We start from the raw sequence: 12,389 nt of genomic DNA on the forward strand, positions 1-12,389 counted from the left end.
GGGGGGCAATTTGCTTAAGCTATAGTGGATGGGTTTGCAGTTACTTGCAGCCAAACCCCCTCATTCATATGAGTGGTATTTCAAAAACCTTTGTTCCCTGAGCAACAGATGTACTAGGATGAGCTGGGATATAATAACTTTTTTTTTTCCATTCTGAACACCTCAGTACTGTTTCTCCAAATGCATACATTGCCATGATATACACAGGAATCACAAATCTTTATAGTTTGTATTTTACCTTAAATGTTGTTGATGGATCTAGGGGCATAATTAATTGTTCTCACTTAAATGTAAGCAACATTGGTTTTCTGACATACGTTGTGTTTTGCTTTTGTTGTTGTTATGAATGAATTTTTTTTCCAGGTCCTTGTTACATTTTATTTTCCTTCAGGGCCATAGTGATTGGGTGATGGATATTGCCATTAGCAACAACAAGAAATGGATCCTGTCAGCTTCAAAGGTAAAGTGGCCAGGCTTTGAGTGACTTAAAAGCTCCATCACATTCTTCAGACTTGGTGCTAACAAATGAGTTATTGCCAAGTAAAATTTCTGGGCAAGCTTGGTCTGAAATCCAAAATGGTTGCCACACCTGGCCAGGCCATCTACCTTCAAGGAGCTTACTGGGAACACGGAGAGCAGGTCCTTCCATTTCCTCCTGTAAGGCACTGCCAGAGATTTCTGTGTCCACATCATTGATATTTGAGTTTGGTGCAAACCAGGGTCTGGCAAGACTGGTGAAGGATGGAGCCATCAAAGGACCTTGGCGGGAAGGTATCAGTTTATGAATAAGCAGCAAAGACCACCCTGAAGTTCCAGGTGGGTCTTCCCTCCTTATGTCACTGCATCTTGGGGTTCCTGTCTCAATGATACATAAAGGCTTAGAATATCCTAAAGACTGTTCTCTAAGTGTGAGCACCAGGGTAGTAGAGTCTTACCTTTCCCACCTTTACTACAGCCATGTCCTTCTCTAGGCTGGGGGTTTCTAGGATTAGAGATTGTGGGTAAGACTTTGTCTACTGTGACCAGCTTTTTAGAGAGTAAACCTTACCAAAAAAAAAGCCCATAATAATATATAATAAAGGATTCTATGCCTCTGTTGTTACTTTAACATAAAAACATGAAAAATAGGTATTTATTTGAAATTAGGTATTATTCTGTGTTTTTTACTGCTCTGTTTATAAATACTATAATTTAAACAACAATAGCATTAGTTAACAGGTGTAATTAATAGTAATTAACAGGACTAATTAAACAAGTGATATATATGCAAAAAATATAAAAATATTTAACAATATTTCTTTCTGTCCCATTATAGCAATTTACTTTGACTTTTTAAAAGATTTTTATTGGATATTTTATTTTTTTTTTGTCTCATTGTGTTTCTTAAGATATATAAAAGCCATGAGTTTTAAAAAGGGGAACAGAAAAATAATAGGACTGATTAAACAGATATTACTTATATTCATAAAAATCAACAACAGCTCATTTCTTTCTGTTCCATAACACAGTAGGATATTTTTACTATTTTACATCTTTTTCCAATAGTACTTCTCTAAATTGCCTGCAGTTTTTAGGACGTCCTTCTTTTATGTCAAACATAAAATTCACTTTGACTTGCAGCTCTGTTTTTACCAGTTCCATGCTATACTGATTCCTGGTGTCTGCCCAATGTGATGACATCAAATTAAATATTCTCTCAACAAAAATTTAGGGCAAAGAATACTTAAGACTTTACTTACTAGTAACAGTAAGTTTTCATATTTGTAGGAATTAGTTTCCAGCTCTCCAAAAATGTCCACCCATTTTTAATCAACAAGTTTGTTTTGTCAGACCAATATTTTGTTAATAAGGTCCTTTGTCACTATTAATTTATCATATAGGCTATATGTGTTTAAAATATCCATCATAAGTTAAACCTCTTTCTCAGGTACAATGGTTTTAAAACACAGAATAATTTTAACTTGTGAAATTGAAGTTAAATTCTAAATAATTTAGCTTTAGTAAAGAAGTTGAGAAAGTTCTGTTAAACTTGGCTTCCTTTTTCTGGTGATTTTTTCCTATTTAAAATTTTTTTTGAGTACTAAAGCAGTCTGGTTTCCAAGAATGAATTACCATGATTTTTCACTGTATGAGTTGTTGTTGCAACCTACAAGTAACACTGAAGAACTCAGGTCCAATTAGTTCATCCTTTTTTAGGCTTATTATATCTCTTCAAAGATCATGAAATAATGCATAAATTTCTGTTTTACTATAATCCTTTTTCCCACTCTTATCCTCAATATATTTCCAAATTAGAGGACATTCTTGTCCCACAATTTAAAATACACTCTCCTCATTTATCAACATGATTAGGTTGCAGAGACCAGGTTTTTACATGAAATCAGCATTATGAAAAAATGGAGGATGACTACATTATTACATACCTGTAAAATTGCATCATTACATACCTGCTAAATTACATCTTCACATATCTGCTGAACCACTGAGAATCATGGTCAGCTATGTTGAATAACTTTAACCCCCCCAGCTAGCATTACTCTTGCCTTGCACCTTGGTGTTCATTACTGCCAGATGTACATCCTTAATGTGCAAAACTGTCAGATAGTACATTTTTTACTTTTGTCCTAATGTGAAATGTTGGATAATAAGATAGTCAATAAGTTAGGAGAAGGTATATGATTTTATGTCAGGCAAATATTTTAATATCTTTTCTAAAGCCAACCATGATAATAGTTGTCATATAAGCACATGCCTGAGGAAGATCTCTCTTTCCATTTCTTTGAATTAAAAAATTCCATCAAGTGCTTCTGCACATTTTTAGAAAGGTAAAACGTGATTAAAAACCTTTATTTTGAAAGATTCAATATCACAGGTAATCAAATCATAATCATTTTTAGGAACATTGTGTACATGGTATGCAGGTCAGTTAGCAGGTAAGATTTTTTTTTTTTTAACTTTTCTTTTGTAAGAAGTTTTTTTTTCTTTTTAAATAACTTTTTATTGTGACTCAGGTGGAAGTTTACAAAGCAAATGGGTTTTCCATTCAACAATTCATACATACTTTTTTTGTTCCATTGATTTAAATCTCCACAATGTAATAGCACTTTTCCAACTTCTTCCCTGTGTTTACCATTTCTACTCATTTTTTCTATCACTTCCTGCCTTCTGAACTTTATCCCTGGGTGAATGCTCCCCTTTGATCTCGCATGGTTGATTGTTCTAAGGAATGCATACCTCCTTGGTTTTATTTTTCAAATCAAAGTACCTAAGAGTTCAGGGAAGCATTTTGTTGTCATTGTCACCAGGATTCAACATACTACTTGACATACTATAGAATGCATGACTGTTGGTAATATCTGATAGAATCAACTGTATTCTGTAAAGGAGACAACTCATCTATTATCAAAATTTCTCATTTTGTTCCCCCATAGAACATTAACTTGTAATTACTGAATCAGGAAATATAATATTATGTATTGTATTAGTTTTCTGTTGCTGCTATTATATATCACCACAAATCTAGCAGCTTAAAAAACACTTATTCATTATCTCATGATTCTGTAGGATCGAAGTCTGACACATTCTCCCTAGGTTAAAATTCTTTCTGGAGGCTCTAAGGGAGAATCTGTTTCCTTGGCCCTTCTAGCTTTTGAGATCATCTATATTCTAGAGACTATCCACAAGGGGCTTGCAGTCCCTTCCTCTGTCTTCAAAGACAGCAACATTGCATATCATTGAACATATTTAAAACAGTTAACTTAACATCTTTGATTAATAATTCCAATTTCTAGGCTTCCTCAGAGATGGTTTCTGTTAAGTTGTTTTTATATCGTGAATAAGCCATACTTTCCTATTTCTTTTTCTGTTTTGAAATTTTTTGTTGAGGATGAGACATTCTGACATTATGTTGTGTCAACTTTGGAAAATGAATTCTTTCATTCCTCAGGGATTGATAATTTTTGCTTGTTGAAGGCTGGAGCTATCTGTGACTTCCAAGCTAATTGTGCAGATCATGTATTCCTTGCTGTGTGTGGTCACTGAAATTTCTGTTTCATTTTATCTCCAGTCACCCTTTCTAGCTTTTGTTCAGACAAAAATTTCTTTAAATGTCTGGTTCCTAAAATTGGAAAGAAAAGAAAGGAAAGAAGGAAGAAAGGAGGAAGGAAGGAAAGAAGGAAGGAAGGAAGAAAAGGAAAGGAAGGAAGGAAGAAGAGTACTATCTCTTTCAATCCTCTCAACAGATGTAGTCTGGAAGTCCTTTCAGCCCATGAGTGTTGGAACTGTGTGAAACACTATGCTGACCCCTCAGCAATCAAAAGCAGCAATCAATAATCAAAGCATTTGTTTTGGTTACCTAGTACCATTCTAACAGAAGATACCACAAATGTGATGGCTATAACAAATAGGAGTTTGTTCTTTTACAATTTGGAGCCTTTATGTCTGAGTTCAAAGTGCCAGGCTCTAGGGGCTGGGTAAAAACCCCTCAACCTAGGGCTTCAGCTCTGTCTCCTGCTCCAAGCCCACTGAAGCTGGATGTTTTTCTTCACTCAGACAGCTGCTGGCTGCTGAGGTTGACAAACACAAAGCTGACAAGTAAAAAGGCACAGTTCTAATGTTGCCAAACAACATGTCAGGCTGCTAATTCAAGTCCAGGGTAAGTCTCAAGATTGGCAAGGCACGGCAGGCTGCTGAACAATAACTTGTTTACATGCAGGGTTCAAGCATGCCAAAAAGCTGGAGACCTTCCTCAAAGCTTCTTCTTCTTTTTTTTTTTTTAATTAGGATTTGGGAAAGCTGCTTCTTATATACTGGAAGCAGACCGCATCCCTAAAGCAGGGATGCTACTTACCTGCTGCAATAGATTCCACCATGAAGTTAATTATCAATCTCACCATGGGGAATAACTACATCCAGCTGCCCAGCCACTCAACCAGGTCCAGCCAAGTTGACACACAAACTTAACTACCACAGCATTCAACCCTGATATTTGGAGGACAAAGTCCTTCTTGCCCACGTTGGCACAAGCAAGCCATACCAGAAACATGAGCTAGCATCCCTGTGGCTGTCTGGTATGGGGTTGGGGGATAGAGGATAGTAACCTTAAGCAAAACTCAAAAGAAACCTAAATCCACCATCCTCTTCATCAAGCTTTCCCCTGAATATTGCAAGAGTTTGACTAGACTTCAGAGTTGGTTCCTGAAGCTTCTTACTCTGCTTTCTTCCATGATCCCCTTAATTTTATTTCTGGATTATTCATTGCAAGTGTACAGAAATACAATTTATTTTTGTGTGTTGATTTTGTATCTTGCAACCTTACTGAACTTGTTTATTAATTCTAATAGTTTTTTTTTAGTAGATTCCTTAGGATTTTCTATATCCAAGATCATGTAATCTGTATAGAGGTAGTTTTACTTCTTCCTTTTCAGTTCTAATGATTTTATTTCATTTTCTTGCATATTGGTATATTAGTGGGAGATGAAAAACTTTTGATTGATTTAGAAGTACTTGTGCATCTCTTCCTGGACTTGTGAGATGCCATCTCTATATGTACTTTCATGAGAAAGGCTCCACCATAAAACCAGTTGCCATGGAGTTGGTTCCTTATGTGTGTCAAAGCACAACTGTGGTTCATAGGGCTTTCAATGGCTTAATATTTTGTAAGTAGATCATCAGGCCTTTCTTCCAAGGCACCCCTGAGTGGATTTGGCCTGCCAATCTTTTGGTTAGTAGCCAAGCATGTTAATCATTTATACTACCCAGGGGGTCCTTTTCCACCATACCCAATCCCAAGTTCTTTTCTGAATATTATCCAGTATACTTTGTTCTGGTTATTTATGGCTCTAATTTTTTTTTAAGATATCACTTTGATAACTAAACTATGCCTCAAAAACAAAACAAAACAAAATCAAACTCACTGCCATCAAGTTGAACCTAACTCATAGCAACCCCTCCTTGGGTTTCTGAGGCAGTATAACTACGGAAGTAGATTGCCCAACCTTCCTTCCGAGGAGTGGCTGCTGGGTTTGAACCACCAGCCTTCTGGTTAGCAGTCAAATGCCTTAGGCAGTATGCTACCAAAGCTATTGTCTTTTTAATTGCTTCGTATACATGCAAAATCTGGACAATGAAAAAAGAAGACAGAAGAAGAATTGACTTATTTGAATTGTGGTGCTGACAAAGAATATTGAATATACCATGGAGTACCAGACAATGAACAAATCAATTTTAGAAGAAAGACAAGCAGAATGGTCCTTAAAAATGAGGAAGGCAAGACTTTGGTTCAATTACTTTGGACATATCATCAGGAATGACTGATCTCTAGAAAAGGACGTCACTGTTGGTAAAGTGGAGGGTCTGGGAAGGTGAGGGAGGCCCTTGGTAAGAGGAATTGACACAACGGCCAAACACAACGGAATCGAACATAGCAATGACTATGAATATGGTGCAGGACTCAGCAGTGTTTCCTTCTGTTATAGGTAACGTCATTGTGAGTTGGAGCCAACTCCATGGCAACTAATAACAACAGTCTTTTGGCATGTCTTCCCATCTGTCATTAAGTACAGTTGGTTAGCCTTTTTCTCTCTTTCTTTTTTTTTTTTGGTGATGTGTGGGTCATGCTAGCATTGGTCTTGTAATTGATCTTGTTATCATTATCTGAACTTTTAGAAAATATGATCACAATATCCACAATGTTAAAAATTATACTAGCACTATCATGATTCAAGGAGCTCTGGTAGCATAGTGCCTAAGGCACTTGACTGCTAACCAGGAGGCTGGCGGTTCAAACCCACCAGCCACTCCTCGGAAGGAAGTTTGGGCAATCCTACTTCCGTAGTGATAACTGCCTCGGAAACCCAAGGAGGGGTCGCTATGAGTTGGGGCCAACTCGACGGCAAATAACAACAACATCATGATACAAAGTTCATACAATTAATCCAGAAGCAAGGTAAAAAATAGGCTAACACTCCTGTGATTACAACACACTTAACTTACATCACTCTGTGTTATACAATAATCTATTATCGTGAATTGCAAATCACAGTTGACAACATCAGTGATAAGTGAGGGTGGACAGGACAGTGACAGCAGCTACCCAAAGTAGCTATCCATTTGCCTATTTGAAAACAAAATTATTTTGCTTTCAGTTACCTACTATGTAGGTTGTATCCTTTCCCCCTAAACTTTCACACTCATTGCTGAAGTATGGGACTTCTAATGAGCCTATTTTGTGACTGCTGGTTTGCTATTTAACTTGTTTTAGGATAAGACCATGAGACTATGGAATATTGAAGAAATTGACCAAATTCCTTTGGTAATCGAGTACAAAAAGGCCAAGGGCTTAAATGTGATACAGGTTGGTATGGGGTAAAATTAAGCCCAATGAAGTCTTATTAATTCATTCGACAAATTAATTCATTCTTTGAATAAACATTTATTGAGCCACTGGGGATACAACTTTGAACAAACAGACTAAAATTCTTGCCCTGAGAGAGCTTAAATTCTGAAAGGGGAGACAAACAACAAATAATAAGCAAGAAAAATATGTAGTAAGTCACATGGTGGTAAGTAACTTGGAGAAAAATAAAACAGGGAGTGGGAGTCCCAAGGGTAGAAATATTTTAAACTGTGATTAGTGGAGGTGTCATTTGTTTAAAGACTTGAAGGAGGTGAAGGAGTGAGCTGTGCAAATCTTCAAGGGAAGAAATTGCCAGCAGAGACCCTGAGACAAGAGTGAGCCTGGTATGTTTCAGGAACAACCAATGGCCAGAGTGGCATGAGTGAGGGGGGGTGGGAGAAGGTGAGGCCCGAGAGAGTACTGGTAAGTGAAGGAACGGCTGGGCACACAGAGCCAGGCAAGGGGCCGCTCTCCTATGCTCTAGCAGCAGACATCCTGGCAGGGCCATCAGTGCCCTGTTTCCCATGGAAGGGGCTCAGGAACCTGTATTTTTCTAGTGGAAGAGCTTGGTGGTAGTGGGCACATCTGCTGCTTAACCAGGCCCAGCCAGGGCTGGACACAGTGGCTAGCTATTCTGACACTTCTCCCTTGGGCAGTGGGGGCCAGTTCTGGCTGGGACCTCTTTGTTCAGATGCCTGACTAAGGAGAGAGGCTAAGGAGCCTAAGGAGCCTGTGCTAGGCCCTCTTGAGTGCTCCTTCCCTTGGAATCCTAGAACCACCTAGGTTTGTCTTATCTCAGAATGCCCAGCTGAGAACAGGCAAGGAACCTCTTCCCAGTGCTGCAGGGTAGGGAGGTAAGGGATAGAAACCACAGGGACTTCATCATTGTGGCCAGCTGGTCCTCAGGGCCTTTGTGGTCATGTTGGTCCTTAGCTCCTAGAAGCTGGCTAGCTACAGAGCCGTGCTTGCCCCAGTATCCTCCCAGCCACTGAGGAGGGCTTGAGAGCTGCCCCCTCTGTAAGGCCCATTGTTCTGGTGTTACACCAAGGGAAGTTGTACTGTAAAATAAGGTGGATACAAGATCTAAATTTTTTTTCTTGCAAAAGAAAGAAAAGAAAATACTTACCTGAAGCTGTAGCAAAGATGACCCATTGCATCTGACTTGCTCTGAATCAATATGATAAATGTCAGTGGCCAGATTTATCAGAGGTCCTGCCCCAGGTGAGATATGCCATGCCTCCTTCTCCAGGTGTGAGGCACTCAGGACCACAGGACTCTGGGCAGGCAGCTCACAGGCCTGGCAGCTGCACTGCTCTTTGCTCCAGGGGAGAAGCACAGGGCATCAACCCAAGAGCAAGGCCTGAGTGCTCTGTTTTGGGCAAGGGTAGAAAAGCATGGAGGCTTGGAGTGCCTTGTAGGCTTATCCCAAGGGGACTGTGCTGTGATAGGAACCCCTGAGAGACCTCTGCCCATGGCCTGAGAGTCACCCTGTGAGGTTGCTTGCTTGTTTGTAGGAAGCAGATGTGTTGGGTGAATTGTGCCATTCATGTTCCTGTTCTCTCTGTGTTTTGGCCAGAAACAGGCTGTCTGTCCTCTGGGACAGAGGAAAGAATAATCAGCACCTGCATTTTTCAGTTAAAACCTCTGTTGTTTGACAGTCTTGCTGGCTTTCTTCTCATGGCCTTGCAAAAGCTGGTGTCTTTGGATGTCAGGGAGTCAGGACATCGCCTCAGCTCCACAATCGTGCTCTGTACAGAGCAGTAGCTGGGGTTGGACACCCAGTCTCTGTCATCTCCATGGCTAAGTGGCTCACCATTCTGGTATCTAATGTCCCCATGTTAGGAGACATGAGGCCATTCAAGTAATACCTGGTAGTACCTGCATAGCATTTGAGGAGGAAGAAAGGGAGAGGAAGCTGTGGTCTTCCTCTGTGGCCTACAATTTGTATGCTTGTGGGGTTGGAAACACCAGATGGAAGGCAGCTCATCTTGGCTCAGCTCAAGATGGTTGGGTCAGGTGGGAAAATTTTAACTGCATGCCTTGGTCCCCTCTGATGAGCACTTCCTTTCTGCTCCTTTAAAACATTTCATGTCAGTGTGAAGGATGTGACAGGCCTTTCTCCATCTACAAAAGCGACACCTCTGCTGAAGCATTCACCAAATGTGTGTTCTGCCGGATGGATGAAAGACACTTGTCAACAGACGCCACATCACCATCAGAAAGAGAGGATTCCTTGGCAAACAAAGACAGTGCATACAAGGATGACTGATGGCCCTTTGAGTGACTTGAGCACCAGCCACCTGCCACATAGGTTGTGGGGTTCTGCAGGGACCTTTCTCTGGGCCCAGCTGCATAAGCCCATCAGATTGGGGCAGGGCCCAAGCTCTGGCTGCACTCTTACCATATCACTACCTCCTCAGCCCCCTAGTACCTTTGGGGAGCAAATATTTTCTTTATTGTTTTCATTCAGAATAAATCTAGATTTCTTTGGAAAACAAGTATGCATGTGAATTCTAAAAGCATTTTTGTCTTTCTAACCTTTATGTCCTGGTGTTTATCTGGTCTCATTTTTGTGGACTTACATTCCTTTTGGGGTCTGGAATTGCCCTGAAGGCAGCCTTTGCGGCCTGGCACCAAATGCCTGGAAGCATTTGTGGAATGAATATAAGAATGTGCCCTCTGTGGATGAGGCTGTACTGTGGCAAGGCATTGTGGGTGCTCCCAGATGGAGGCATTCTCAGAGCAGAAGTAGTTCTGGGGGTGAGCCCAAAGCAGAGAAAGGCGGACGGTGAGCATTTCTGTCATAAGATGTTTCAGTATCTACTCCAGACTCCTCAATTCCAGAATGCCTATGCATATGTGCAGCCCTCTTCAGGCTTCCACAACATATAATACAACATAAATCAATTTCTCTAGGAAGAGTGAAGGTTTCAGCTAATGAACATGAAGAGTGTGCTTTACTAGTTGACAGGGTTCACTTGATTTTCATTAAATGTCATTAGCATGCTCCCTAAGGAGCTCTGTAGGAGCTCTGGTGGTGAAGTGCCCAAGGCACTTGACTGCTAACCAGAAGGCTGGCAGTTCAAACCCACCAGCGACTCCTGGGAAGGAAGGTTGGGCAATCTACTTCCCTAGTGATTATCCCTGGGAGCTCTGGTGGCATAGTGCTTAAGGCACTTGACTGCTAACCAGAAGGCTGGTGGCCACTCCTCGGAAGGAAGGTTGGGCAATTCACTTCTGTAGTGATGTTGTTGTTGTTGTGTGCCGTCGAGTTGGCCCCGACTCATAGCGACCCCTCCTTGGGTTTCTGAGGCAGTATCACTACGGAAGTAGAGAGACACCGCCTCGAAAACCCAAGGAGGGGTCACTATGAGTCCGGTCAGGTCAGACTCAAGGGCACACAACAACAGCAATATCTCCTGGGAAACCCAAGGAGATGTAGCTGGTCTGACTCCATGGCACATAACAACAATAAGGAGCTCTGGTGGTGTGGTGCTTAAGGCATTTGCCTGCTAAGCAGAAGGTTGCTTGTTCAAACCCACCAGCCACTCGGTGAAGGAAGAATTTACTGCTGTAAAGATTTACCACCTTGGAAACCCAATGGGGTTGCTACCAGTTGGAATCACTCAGTGGAAGTGGATTTTTTTTTGGGGGGGGGGAGTTAGTATGCTCCTCTGTCCACTTATGAAAGTTAATTGCAGAATTGCAATTAGTTAATATAGTGATTCTATGTGTGAATCCTGTAACCTGGTAGTCATTTTAGTCATTTTTTGGGCTTGATGACACTAGGTGACCGTTCAGACTTATGCTGGCTATATTTATACATTTATTGGCATGCATGATGTATGATTATACTGTAAAAATTCCGCTTCACGCCCTCCCAGCAAGTGGGTTCCTTTGAACACAGTGCTGTCGCTAGTGGCCTCTGTCCTCCCAGATGGTTTTGAAGCTTCACATACTAGAAGACGTGTAGCTGTTTTCTTCTCCTCCATTGATGGGTACTTGAGTTGTTTCTTTTTCTGCTGTTACAAATAATACTGGCGAGAATCATCTTGTGCATGTATTTCGCACAGGCTTGCTATGCAGGAGAATCCCACCTGAGGAAGTGAGTGATCAGGTGAACAGTGTTTGGTTTTATTTTTGCCCAAATACCCCTTGAAAAGTGTGGGAGGAAATGGCTTGTGTCTGAGTGAGGAGACGCAGAAGGGGCGAGAAGGTGGGAGAGCCTCACCCCGCTCTAGCAGCAGAAATCTCCACCCATCCAGTATCTGTGCTCCACGGTCAGGGAAGTATGTGAAGCTTCAAAACTATGTGGGAGGGCAGAGGCCAACTAGCAACAGCACTGTGTACAAAGGAACCCAATTGCTGGGAGGGCGTGAAGCGGGCGTGATCCTGGGCCCGGAGATGCCCAGGATCCTTCAATGCTCCTAATGGCCCCTTGGGCACCAAGGTCTCTCAGGGACCAGCGCCTCTCAAGAGCCCCTCAGTACCCCAGAATCCTATGCCTGCTCACGGTATGAGGTCCCGAAGGAGGCTATGGGTCTGGTCTCACTGCCAGGCCTGGCAGGCAGGAGGCCCATATCACACGCGCTCACCACCAGAAAATCTGGCTGCCATGGCTTTATGCCAGAGCCAATTCGTAAAGCTGGGAAGCCTATATGCCGCCAAAACTTCCTGCCTCTGGCTCCCTCCTAACTCCTAGATCAAGATAACCCTGTAGGACCCACGTCACACAATGCACATGCGCACATTATCGGGTTAAAAAAAAAAAAATACGCATGCGCGCAGCAATCGTAGCAATAGCAATGAGAAACAAATTCTCACGGCAAACGTGCGGGTGGCGCCGTGGCTTAGTTGGTTAAAGCGCCTGTCTAGTAAACAGGAGATCCTGGGTTCGAATCCCAGCGGTGCCTGTACCGAAGAGGGTATGTTTTTTTTCACCCTGGATTTTATGGCCTGCACTCCCACCCGGCTCCTGGTCCGTTTGAGGTTA

The 12,389-nt window shown here is 41.6% G+C and overlaps 1 protein-coding gene and 1 non-coding gene across 2 annotated transcripts in view; both read left to right on the plus strand.

Annotated features, from left to right (window-relative positions):
• Positions 1-9,665, plus strand: part of WDR88 (WD repeat domain 88) — a 65,673-nt gene extending 56,008 nt beyond the window's left edge. The window contains exons 9-11 of the mRNA XM_007954351.1: positions 392-460; positions 7,262-7,354; positions 9,492-9,665. Coding sequence (XP_007952542.1) covers positions 392-460; positions 7,262-7,354; positions 9,492-9,665 — 336 coding nt within the window. The remainder of the gene's footprint in view (positions 1-391; positions 461-7,261; positions 7,355-9,491) is intronic.
• Positions 9,666-12,235: 2,570 nt separating this feature from the next.
• On the plus strand, positions 12,236-12,309 carry TRNAT-AGU. The gene has a single exon. It is a non-coding gene; the product is annotated as a tRNA-Thr (tRNA).
• The last annotated feature ends 80 nt before the right edge of the window (positions 12,310-12,389 follow it).

This window comes from Orycteropus afer, unplaced genomic scaffold, assembly GCF_000298275.1.
Source record: "Orycteropus afer afer isolate SDZICR_OR568_19922 unplaced genomic scaffold, OryAfe1.0 scaffold00459, whole genome shotgun sequence".
In the NCBI taxonomy this organism is placed as follows: domain Eukaryota; kingdom Metazoa; phylum Chordata; class Mammalia; order Tubulidentata; family Orycteropodidae; genus Orycteropus; species Orycteropus afer.